The following is a 13,059-nucleotide window of genomic DNA, read 5'->3' on the forward strand; positions in this document are numbered from 1 at the left end:
CCATATGCCTCAGGTTCGGCCCTAAAAAAAGACAAAAAACAAAAATTTAATTATCACTTATGATGATCAAATTCTACCTCTGCCTTTTCTCAGCTAGAAGATCGTGAGAGAGAATGCTTAAATTTTCTGTTTCAGTTTCCTTGTCCATAAAATAGGGGTAATAAGAGTTTCCCCATCTGGTTGTTGTGAAAGTTTAAATAACTCAACATGTTAGGAGCCAAGATCAGCACCAGGCACAGCCGTTTGTCCTCCAAAAATGGTGCCTATAATTATCACGAGCTGTATGAAAAGAAGTTAACCTTGGGCTTGGTTTTTCCCACTGTGCATTTTGGGGAGGGGGTTGGTGGGCTAGATCCGTGGTTCTGGAGCAGATTTGAGCACCAGATTACTTGCAGAATCCTTTGGCTCTTGGAGGAAACAGCTCCCAGAAAAACACAGATAGTCCCTATACACAGGCACACACCTTGCTTGCAGTTTGGGGCCATGTATGGGCATCTGAGGCCAAGGCTCAGGCCTAGGGCAAGGTCCTCGGAAAGCAAAGATCACTAGTGGCCCCTTCTAGTCCTGGAGTCAGTGGGTCTCTGGGGTGGGAACCGCCAGGCAGCCACATGGCACATTACTTAGGGGTCAGCTGTGTGCTGGCTTTGGGCTTTAAGTCAGTAGCTATTTTTAGCTTTGCTATATATGGCCAGGGGAGGAATCCAGGTTATAGGAGTGGGGGAAGGGTGCCAGGAGGCTTAGGACAGAGTCTGGGAGGTTGGAGCTCCTTTACCTTGACCACCAGAGAACTGGAGAGTTTAAGCCCAGCCAAAGCGACAGGGAGGGTCTGTGGATTTAGGAATGGCAGGGCTTTCCATGAAGATGTCAGGTCAAGTCACTTTACAACAGTGATATTCCAACTTTTTTGACCATGACCTGCAGTAAAAAAATATACTTGTGGAATTCCCGTCATGGCTCAGTGGTTAATGAATCCGACTAGGGACCATGAAGTTGTGGGTTCCATCCCTGGCCTCGCTCAGTGGGTTGGGGATCCAAGGTTGCTGTGGCTGTGGTGTAGGCCGGCGGCTGCAGTTCCAATTGGACCCCTAGCCTGGGAACCTCCATGGGCCACAGGTGCGGCCCTAAAAAGACCAAAACAACAAAAACAAACAAAATATATATATATATATATATATATATATATATATATATACTTGAGTCATGACCCGCACATAAACACAAACATTGTGATACACACGCAATATATGTATCTCCAACTGAATGAACCTGTCAGGAAACAATACCTGATCTTATCTCTATGAAACACTTGGATAGGTTCTATTCTGTTCCATTCTGTTGTATTCTATTCTTTCATTTAAAAAAATGCAGGTCACGACCCACTCCATTTATTTTGCCACCTAGGAAAGGGCCAACACCTCCAGTTTGGAAATCTACTCTTTTCTTTGGTCTGGGCAGCCAGACACCTGTAACATTGAACTGCCAGGTAAGGCAGGGAGCGGAGAAAAGGGGATAATAGTATCACTCGGATCACTACTTCTCAAAACTGGGGGTGAGGTGGGAGTTTCAGCTTGATCTCCACAGGACCACAAGCTTTGGACCACAGAGTCTTTACACATTGGTCTCCCTTGGCCTCCATCCCTGTCACCTGGCTTCCTCCAAACTTCAGAGCTGGGCTTGCCACTGACTCCAGGAAGCCCTCCTGAATGCCTCAGTCTGCTTAGCTGCCAGCTTCTTGCTCCCTGAGTCCCCGGCACATCCCAGTGCAGCACCCAACACAATGTGTTAGAGTCTCTGGAAGGCAGGGACCTTTCCATTCCATTCATTTCGACACTCTCCCCCCCTACACCCCCCCCCCAGTGTACTGCAGTGCTGGCTTCCTAATCATCACTCAATAAATATGTATAGAATAAATGAATGATAGTTAATAGTAATAAAGAGCCACTACACAATCATCCCATGAGACGTCTTAGGAGAGATGAGTATTAGTCCATTTTAGGGATGGAAGGAAACTAAGGCTCCAAGAGACTAAATAATGCGATGGGGCAGGGTCATGATCCAGGGCTGCCGGACTCTCAGCGGTTCCTGATCACAGGATCTCCTTCGCCCACATTCCCCTCAGCACTTACCCAGGAGGGGGCAAAGGGCAGGTCCTTAACAAACCCTGGGGGAACCGATGACAGGTTGATTAAAGAGATTTTCCGAAGCAGTGGCCACATCTAATTTTGGAGAGTTGCACTGGGAGAGAGGACCTCTAAAGCTTCCAGGCTCCCAGATGTGGGGCCCTCTTGTTTCGGGCGAAGAGTCTGGACTTCTGACAAACCAGGGGGGCAAGCCTCCCAATTACCAGGGCCCTGCAAATCTACATGACCCGGCCCACACCCGCAACCTGGCAGCCCGTTCCTCTCATTCACTGCCTTCCCGCCGCCTTGGCACTCTTACTATTCCTCACACGGGCCAAGCCCAGTCCTGCCTCAGAGCCCTTGCACTGGCCATTCCCTCTGCCTGCGGTCTGCCCTCTCTAGCCCCTCCACCCGACCCCCCAGGCCACCCCATCCAGCAGTAGAGGGAGGATCTAGCCCCCATCACCCTCTTCCTTCTGGGCTATTTTTTCATAACCCTAGTAACTTCTGGAAATGGCACAGATCTCTGTTTTCCAGCTGAGCTCTGCCTTCTCCACCAGACAGGGCACTCCCAGAGGACTTTGCATGTTTACTGCCCCGCCCCGGGACTGACTGTGGGATGGTGCCGGACACAGAGCTGATGCTTTACAAATGAATGAATGGGCTTCCCCTGTTTTAGACATCTTGGGACATCAGCCTGTAGTTCCCAGAAATGTGTGTCCCTGTGACTCACACACGGGCCCTCAGCACACACACCCCTCAGTGTGCGGAGAGGGGAGAGGGAAGGAGGGAAGGAACTTTCAGCAAGAGTGTCCTACACACCACTTTACATAGGTGACTGATGCCTGGCCAGCGCTGGGGGATTATCTCCGTTTCATAACTGGAGAATCTGAGGTTTGCTCTCTGCTCGTCCCCAGTGCCTAGCGCAGTGTCCAGCATAAGCAGCTGGAGAACTGAATTGCACTGACTTGCCGAGCTTCTACAAACAGCTCGAGGTCGCTGAAAACTTAGGAGACTTGGAACCAGATCTTGTCCAATTCCAGCCAGGGCTGTGTAGCCCCTCTTGTGCCACAGAAACGCTGTTATCATCCAGAAGCAATCGGTAGCCCAGTCAAGAGTCCATTCTGCACTGAGGCCACTAGCTCTCTACACACTTCACAATTGTCCCATCAAAATTTAGCTCAGATGTCACCTCCTCTAAAGCAGTCCCTGCCTTCCTCAATTCTGACGTCTCTTTTCTGCCACAGCACTGGGAATTCTGGTGTACGATTGTTTGTTTACAAGCCTATCTTTTGAATCCCTGGGCTGTACCTTATTCCTCTTTATATCCAACTCTTTTTACAACGCCTGGTGGATAAGTGGTAATACAGAGACATGCACTGAACAAAAAAGGTCCTTGAATGGATGGATGGATGGATGGATTGTTGGATGAATGAGCGGGTGGGTGGATGGATAGGTGGATGGATGGATGGAATGTGGGGAATGGATGGATGAATGATGAATGAACACTTCAGTCTGTCGACTGAAAATAAATTTCATGGCAACGTTGACATCAGACACCAACTCTTCTGGAGTATGTTTGTACACCGAGCATGCAAGAGTGGCTGTAGCATCTTACTGAATGTGTCTTGAATGTGTATTTCTATGACAGGCCTTGTACTAAGCCCTCCTGCCAATCCTCTCAACAGCCCCATAATGGGCCCCACCTTTACTAACAAGGAGCTGAATGCCAAGAGAGGTGGAGCCGCTTGCCCGATTCCACACAACAAATTACATCCCGGCCCCTCTGATTCTGTGCCCTCCTACCCCTGGCTCTTCTCACCCTCCACCCATCTTCCTCACCCCGCCTGGCCCCTGCCCCAGGTCCGCCAGCCTCAGGCTGGGCTCACCTCCATCGGCATAGGTCTCGGTGCCATAGCCGTCCTGCAGGCCATTGTTCCAAGTGCCCTCATACTTGGCACCGCTGCTGCTGCTCTGCCGGGTTCCATAGCGGCCCTTGAAGCCGTGCGTCCACTCGCCCTTGTAGAGCCAGCGTCCCTTGGTCTCTATGCCCAGCCCGTGCCGTTTGCCCTGGCTCCAGTATCCCTCGAAGGTGTTTCCGCTGGGCCAGGTGTAGACGCCAGCCACTTCAAAGCCAAAGTTCCAGGAGCCCGAGTATTCGCCCTGGCCCTTGGGGCCCGTGCACAGTCCGTGGCCGTGGGCCTTCCCCCCCTCCCAGCCCCCGCAGTACGACCCGCCATCATCAAAGTCAAAGCGGCCCCCGCTCATCTCATCATAGCCCCTGACCGCCTCACCGTCCTCCAGCTTTTGGGGGGAGAGGGCGATGGGGGTGCCAGCGACTCCTCCAAGCAGCTCAGGGCTGGGTCCCCCCAACTCACCACGGCCGCACCCCAGGAGGGGGTAAGCAAGATGCCACCGGAGGCTGAAGGCGCCCAGGAGCCAAGTCAGCACTGGGTCGGCTGGTCAGTGCCATGCCTGGGAGGCCCCCACTCACTCAGCCAGAGGAAGGCTGCCAGCTGGGGAGGAAGCAGGAAGGAAAGGTTCAGAGTCTCCACGGAGCGTCCCAAACCTGGCTTCCATGGAGCCACAGCAAAACCGGCGCGATCCCTTTAAGAAGCACAGTGAAAGGGCTGGGGCGGAGGGGTCCCCAGGCCAGTTTTCCAGAGGAGAAATTCCTCCTGGGTGTCAGCCCCCAGCCCGAGGCTGAATTCTTGCAGCCCGCTGGCCCCCTTCTCCTCCACCCCCGTGGGTGTGCGGGGCTGTGATCCCCCGCCCTGCCCCGCCCCTCTCCAATCCTGCCCTCCTCCCGGGATGGAAAGGTCAGTGTTGCCCTAACAAGGCCATTGGATCTCAGAAGCTGCTCCCAAAATAACCCCCTGGCCGGCCCAGCCTCCTTCAAAGAGGGAGGGGTGTTTCAAACCGGCTGGCGCTTCAGCCTCAGGGAGTGGCTGGAGGGATCAGGAAGGGAAGTTGGGAACTAAGTGTGGGCAGCTGGGGCCATTTGGTGGCTTTTCTTCTCTTCCACCTTCCTGGTCCCTGGCGTCTGCAGGCCAGGAGGCGAGAGCAAGACCAGCAGAACACCCAGTCCTGGGACACTTAAAATCCCCTAGAGCCCAGAGGCTAGCAAATCTCAGCCCCGGCACCACTCACATGCCCCGACGGGACCCAGGGCCAGAGCAGCACTGCCAACCCCATAAAGGAATCTGGTGACCTAAAGAGAAAGGAACGGGCCATGGGTTCACACAGGCCTTTGAAAGCAGAGGAGTGAACTCAGGAAGAGAGGTGAGGCTCTGGAAACGGAGTGGGGAAGATAAAGCGGAATCTGAGTCTAGTACAACCCCAGATTCCCTCCCGCCCCCAACCCTGCCAAAACCCCAGAAAAAAAGCCAGTGCAAGAAGCACAGACCACTGCTTCTCTTTCTTCCAAGGGGCCAGGAACCTGCCCGCCTCCCTCTAGGTCTGAGACAGCATTGCTGGTTGTCCTGGAATGAAGCCGTCTTGGAAAAACTCAAGGATTGGGATTTTTTTTTTTTTTAATTCCTTTGCAAGCTCTCTTTTGCTGTGGTGTCCTAAGAGCCTGGGAGGCCAGACTTTAGAAAGCTCTTGGGGGCAGGGTCAAGAGCGAAGGGACCTCACCAGGCACTCCGCTTCCCACCAAACTCCAATGAAAGAGACACATAAATCTCCATGACAAGAGGTTGATGGCCAAGGATAAAGACTGGAAATCCCAACTGAGCCCAGGGTTAACAGGAACACGGAGTCATTCTGGGAAAGGTGGGCGCCACCGAGAACTGGAAGGTCTGTGTGTGTGTGTGTGTGTGTGTGTGAGAGAGAGAGAGAGAGAGAGAGACAGAGACAGAGACACTGGAGGGGAGGATAAAAATCTCCAAAAAAGTCAGCACAGAAGGCACTTAAGAATATTAGACTATTATTATGTGACTTCAAACTTATGTGTCATCCTCCAAATCCCATGGCGACTTAGGCCACTTAAAGTCACCACGGAAGATGTACCTTTTTTTTTTTTTTTTTTTTTTTTGTCTTTTTGCCTTTTCTGGGGCCACTCCCATGGCATACGGAGGTTCCCAGGCTAGGGGGTCTAATCAGAGCTGTAGCTACCGGCCTACCCCAGAGCCACAGCCATGTGGGATCCGAGCTGTGTCTGCGACCTACACCATAGCTCACGGCAACCCTGGATCCTTAACCCACTGAGCAAGGCCTGGGATCGAACCTGCAACCTCATGGTTCCTAGTCGGATTCGTTAACCACTGAGCCATGATGGGAACTCCCAGAAGATGTATTCTTGTTTAGGAAATTCATAGAGGAGTTTCCATTGTGGCTCAGTGGGTTAAAAACCTGACATGGTGTCTGTGAGGATGCGGGTTCCATCCCTGGCTTCACTCAGTGGCATAAGGATCCAGCGTTGCTGAAAGCTGCTGTGTGGGTTGCAGATGTGGCTTGGATCTGGCGTTGCTGTGGCTGTGGTGTAGGCCAGCAGCTGCAGCTCTGATTCAACCCCTAGCCCAAGAACGTCCACATGCTGCAGGTGTGGCTGTAAAAAGGAAAAAAAAATAATAATAATAGGGAGTTCCCATTGTGGCTCAGTGGTAACAAACCTGACTAGTATCCATGAGGATGCAGGTTCGATCCCTGGCCTCCCTCAGTGGGTTAAGGATCTGGCATTGCCATGAGCTGTGTAGGTCGCAGATGCTGCTTGGATCTGGCATTGCTGCGGCTATGGTGTAGGCCAGCAGCTACAGCTCCAATTCGACCCCTAGTCTGGGAACTTCCATATGCCATGGGTGTGGCCCCAAAAAGACAAAAATAAAAAATAAAAAAAATAGAAAGGTTCTCTTCCTTAAACCCCAGCTGATCCCAGTTCTTTTTTTTAGGGCTGAACCTGTGATATTTGGTGGCTCCCCAGGCTGGGGGTCTAATCAGAGCTGTAGCCGATGGCCTACACCGCAGCCACGGCAATGCTAGATCTGAGCAGCATCTGAGACCTACACCACAGCTCACGGCAATGCCAGATCCTTAACCCACTGGACGAGGCCAGGGATCGAACCTGCGTCCTCCCGGATTCTAGTTGGGTTCGTTAACCTCTGAGCCACGACAGGAACTCCTGATCCCAGTTCTTACCCCTTGGTTCCTTCGTTGTTCACAGCCCCCAGCATTAAAGAGCCCAGGTAGGAACACCCAGCCTCAGAGCTCTAACTATTGCTGTTTGCCAAGCTGACTGATAGCAAATAGCAGTGGAGAAAGACTGTTATCATCTAGGTTTTGACTTGCTATCCCCACCCTCCGCCACCCCAGCAGGTTGACTGACAGTCTGCTTGCCCGATTCACTCCGGAGGAGACCTCAACGCTGGCCCTAGAGAGTTCCGCTGTTGCCACTTCTGACCGGTCTTTGGGAAATCGCACATTTCTTTCCAGCTCTGCTCTCCAGGCGAAAGGAAGAGCATCTCAAACTGGAACCAGAGGAGTTTGAGTTCAATACCCTTTGTAGTTAAATGCCGAGCAAATCACCCTAATCCTGTTCTAAGGCTGGGTGGCTACTGTGTCCCAGCACGTTGTTCTGCTGCATAAACGTAACCACTGGTCATCCACCCAGCTCCCTACGGTGGTCCCCTATCGAGGGAAAATACAGGTAAGAATCACCGTGGAACTTAAACAGAATCCCACCCCATCCCCAATCTCCCGAATTAGACAGTCCTGGGAGAAGGTTTGGGCACTTGCTTTCTTTTTCAAAGCTCTTCAGACGAATCTGACTCTCATTCCTGACTAAGAACCACTGTATGTTTTTGAATTAAGACACAGTTTCTTAATAATGTCCAAATGTATGCATCCCCATATTACTGGCTATTGTAGGGTAGATAGTTGCGGGGTAGGATCTATGTTCAAATCCCAGTTCTGCCCCTCACCAGCTGTGTGACCTTGGACCAACTGTTAATTTCTCTAAGCCACAAGTTCTCTAGGTCTGTAAAATACCTGTCTCAAAGGATTCTTGGTAGTAAGGATAATAGTATCTGCTTTATAAAGGCTTGGTGACAATTAGGTGAGTTAATGCTGTAAAAAGGCTTAAAACACACTAGACACCTAAAAAATGTTAGCTCTTATTAATATTATCCTCGTATGATAAGTTGCTGTTCAAACTATCATACTTAGTAAAATGGTCACTAAAGATGGACGAATCAACCCCTAAATATTGACTTGACACTGCAGCGCTCCTTTCTCTTCCTGATACTTGTTTACCCTGTGGTTTTCTGCTTTTTAAATGGATAAAGTATGTTACTGGTAAAGGGACACTTTGAAGTCTTAAAAGTTGGAAGTAAAGTTTTTGCCTGACTTGGTCTCACCGCTTTTTGGCATTGGCCATTAAACCAGCGTGTTGCAGGAAAGGTGAGACCCCTTGTGGCCACAGGCATATTACCACAGACTTTCTTAGGAAAACCAAGTTCTTTTTTTTTTTTTTTTTGTCTTTTTGTCTTTTTGTCTGTTGTTGTTGTTGTTGTTGTTGCTATTTCTTGAGCCGCTCCCGCGGCATATGGAGGTTCCCAGGCTAGGGGGTTGAATCGGAGCTGTAGCCACCGGCCTACGCCAGAGCCACAGCAACGTGGGATCCGAGCTGCGTCTGCAACCTACACCACAGCTCATGGCAACGCCGGATCGTTAACCCACTGAGCAAGGGCAGGGACCGAACCCGCAACCTCATGGTTCCTAGTCGGATTCGTTAACCACTGCGCCACGACGGGAACTCCAAGAAAACCAAGTTCTTCAGACCAAAGGCAATGTACTCAAATTGGAAGGAATTTTAAACTGTTTTTAAAGGTAGCTCTTCCATTCTCTCTTTCTCTCAGATCTTGCCTTGCTCTATGGTTCTGTTCTTTAGTCAGAGGGGGGCAGTTGCCTGCTTCCTCTGTTTCTTTTTTCTTTATTTTTATTTCCCCAATACATTATTCTGTTTCTTTCTTGACTTCTCAAGCGTGACTGCTTCCTGGCAGGGGTTGGGGCAGGTGGAGAGGAAGGGACTGAAGATTCAGAACAGAAAAAACTGCACACAGAAAGCCACTTGGGTTCCTTTCCAGCCATGGAAGACTCAGCTGAAGAAGCCTCGTCTCCTCAGACAAGTTACCTGGCTGAGTTAGGTGGCTTCGGACATGCTAGGGCTCCTCCCCCAAATTAAGAGCCCTATGTGGCAAAGGTCACCTTCATTCCAAAAAAAAAAAAAAAAGGCGAACGCTTCCTTAGTGCTACCTGGCACTCCGGCTCATCTCTGTGTCCTCATCTTTCCTTCTCCACACTGTATCAGTGGCAACTGACAACCCCCTTCTGGAGCAGTGTTTTCTCTCGATTTCCCGGGCTCCGCTCTTGGTTCTGCTTCAGCCTCACCAGCTGCTCCTACTCAAGTCTTGCTAGTTCTTCCTCATTCCCCTGAAATCTACACCTTGGAAATGGCCCAGAGCTTGGCCCTTCGACCAATTATCTACATTTACTTCCCAGGTCTCACAGAGCTTTCACTACCACCTGCCTCCTGATGGCTCCTAAATTTCTATCTTCAGAAGATATCTCTCTCCTGATCTTGTCTTTTGTCCTTTTAGGGCTGCCCTCGAGGCCTATGGACATTCCCAGGCTAGGGGTCTAATCGGAGCTGTAGCTGCCAGCCTACATCACAGCCACAGCAACGCCAGATCCGAGCCGCATCTGCAACCGACACCACAGCTCACAGCAACGCTGGATCCTGAACCCTCTGAGCGAGGCCAGGGATCGAATCCGAAACCTCATGGTTCCTAGTCGCATTTGTTTCCGCTGCGCCACGACGGGAACTCCTCTCCCGATCTTTAGTCGCATATCCAACTGCTGACTTGATCTCTCCATGATATTTCACAAGCACCTCAGACTTGCCAAGATCAAAACCAAACTCCCAGTCTCCTCCCAGATCTGCTCCTCCAGCCAAGTTTCCAGAAAGCTTTGGAGTCATTCTTAACCCCAGTTGTTCTCTCATACCCTATATCCATCAGCAAATCCCTTCAGCTCTACCTTCAGAATAACTTCAGAATACGTCTTTTCTCCTGCACTGTCAGGAGTCTGAGCCACTGGGAGATACTGTCTGGTGTATGGCAGTAGCCTGTCTCCCTTCCCCTCCCCCAGCTCCCCTCTTTGTCTACAGAACAGCCGGTGCTCTTTCTAAAAGACAAGTCTGATACATCTCTCCTCCAACCCCCTCCAAAGGTTCCCTATCTCCTCGGGGTCAAAATCTTTAAAATGAGCACCTCCACAGTCTGCCCAACCCATGCCTCTGTGGCCTCGCCTGCTCTAAGCCAGCCATCCGTCTGTTCTTCTGCCAAGAGGCTCTTCCCCCAACTATCCACATGGCTCCCTCCCTTTCTTCAGATCTCTGCTCAAATGTCACCTTCTCACAGAAGCTTCTCTGACCATCCCAAATAAAATAGCTACTCCTCCCCCTGCCCCAGCCCTTACTGTCTCTCAATCCTCTCTCCATAGCATTTTCTCCACCGAGGATGTGATGTTCTATTCCCAGCTCCTAAGATAGTGTGCCCGCTGCATCGCAGGCACTTGAACGAGTGTTCAATGAAGAGTTATTCAATAAAGGGACACGTCAGGATGCTACTTTCCAAAACATCAAGAGTAAAAATTTCTCAAGCCACAATCTGAATCCACTTTTCAGGATAAATTTGACTAACATTGGTTCTATAAGTTGCACTCACAAAAAATCAAATGTTCCCATCAGGGAGACATATTAAAATTGGCCCGACTGGGTTTAGCGGAGTAATTTAGGGCTTCAAGATTCATGTTTTGGAGTTTCCCTTGTGGCTCAGCAGTAATGAATCCAGCTAGTCTGTGAGGATGCAGGTTCCATCCCTGGCCTTGCTCAGTGGGTTAAGGATCCGGCATTGCAGTGAGCTGTGGTGTAGGTCACAGATGCAGCTCGGATCCTGTGTTGCTGTGGCTGTGGTGCAAGCCTGCAGCTGCAGCTCTGATTTGACCCCTAGCCTGGGAACTTCTGTGTGCCTCGGGTGTGGCCCTAATGCAGAAGAACACTGTAAATCAACTATAGTGAGAGGAAAAAAAAAGTCTTAAAAAAAAGATGCATATTGATTTTGACTAAGATGTAAATGCTTATACCTCATTCCTGCAAATCTGGAAAACTAAGCTTTCATCCAAGTTTGGATTTTGTCAACGGGTTACTCGGCCATTGGAACTTTGTCCTTTCAATCCCGACACCCCCTAAGAACTTTGCATAAGAGGACTGTGCATCACTCATCATTCTCTGGTGACAGTTCTGTTAATGTGCAGAATTGAGTGAATAACTGGGCCACTGATTTGAAAAGCACACTTAAGCGATTTAAGAACAATCCTACATCAAGTAACATGTTCAGCCCAGTTTGCTCCACCTCTCTCTAGGAAGAAAGGTGAAACTAAACACTGGTTGTGGAAGTCAGGGTGGGGTGGCAGTTACCTTTACAACCAGAAGCTCTTAAATGTTCTAGGTTAGTGGATCTCAAAGAACATAGTATTTGCCTTTTTCATGCTTAGTCTCTCACAAGTGTAGTTTTCCAGAGGTCACATGACATGTGACATCACAAGGGATTGAATGCAGATGAGAATCTAGCTGTTTTCTATTAAGCCCAACATTAAAGAGATTTGTAAAAATGTGAAACAATGCTGCTCTTCTTACTAAATATTAGTTTTGGATAAGTTATTTTCCAATTAAAAGTATTACTTATTTTAACATAAATGGATTTGTGGATTACTTTTAAATGAGTATTTTTTAAAATTTCTTACTTCCTAATATGGTAAATATTGATAAATATAAGCCACATAAACAGCTCTTTGAGATCCTCAATATGTAAGGGTAAGTAAGAGTCCTGAAACCAGGAAGTTTCAGAACAGCAGCCTTAGAGATCCGAAACAGTGCGCCTTCTGTCAGTGTCTAACGCTGTGGTGGCAAGGCACCCTCACTACGATCAGACCCTCAGATATTACTAGGTCCGTTATTAAACTAGTAACTGGCTGGGGTCTGTCACAACTTAAGTTCAGGGATTTTCCAGTAATACCCTTCCCACCTCTCCCAAGCACAAATCACACATTTATGAAGCCCAGACCCCACCATCTTGAATCAACCCTACAGTCAGTGGGGTGTTTTAATAGAGTAAAACCTATTCTGCAATCTACATAAAAGTGAAACAAACCCTGTTACTATGACATTGAAATGGCTGGACAAGTTTTCACGAAATGTGACAGGTATGCTTAAGATGGTCTGGATTAAAAGTTACATGGCATACATGGGCGTGCCCATCGTGGTGCAGCGGAGACAAATCCGGCTAGGAACCATGAGGTTGCAGATTCAATCCCTAGCTCAGTGGGTTACGGATCCAGTGTTGCCATGAGCTGTGGTGTAGGTCACAGACGTGGCTCGGATCTGGTGTTGCTGTGGCTGTGGTGTAGGCCGGCAGCTGTAGTTCTGATTTGACCCCTAGCCTGGGAACCTCCATATGATGCAGGTTAGGCCCTAAAAAGCAAACAAACAAACAAACAAACAAAAAACAAAGTTACATGGCATATGTAAAATTCACTTTGGAGCCACTTGGAAAAGAGGGTTTGCTCCAGCTGAAACTGAGGACGGGCTTGTTTTTGTTTTTTTTAACCAAACTTTGAAGGGAACTTTGGGAGGGCTGGCCATTAAACACAGGATACGGCATGTATGAAATTCTCTTTGGGAGTTGCTGGGGTAGGAGAGCAATGCAGAAAAATAAAGGATCCACCAGAACATGTGGAACCAAGGAATGAGAGCTACATCGAAAGTGACTGAAACATGCCACGTATACTAAGGTGCCGGAGAGTGGACACCGAGTGGTTTCAAACATCACACCCCCTCCCTCCAGCTGAAGCAGCCCATTCCAAGTCGCTGCTTCTCACTTAA

The 13,059-nt window shown here is 49.4% G+C and overlaps 1 protein-coding gene across 1 annotated transcript in view; it reads right to left on the reverse strand.

The window, feature by feature from the left end:
- The window catches only part of JPH2 (junctophilin 2), a 75,025-nt gene extending 70,119 nt beyond the window's left edge, over nucleotides 1-4,906 (reverse strand). Inside the window, 1 exon segment of the mRNA XM_021077520.1 lies at nucleotides 4,010-4,906. Within this exon segment, the coding sequence (XP_020933179.1) occupies nucleotides 4,010-4,388 (379 nt within the window). The 5' untranslated portion in view covers nucleotides 4,389-4,906.

Source organism: Sus scrofa, chromosome 17 (genome assembly GCF_000003025.6).
Source record: "Sus scrofa isolate TJ Tabasco breed Duroc chromosome 17, Sscrofa11.1, whole genome shotgun sequence".
Taxonomy (NCBI): domain Eukaryota; kingdom Metazoa; phylum Chordata; class Mammalia; order Artiodactyla; family Suidae; genus Sus; species Sus scrofa.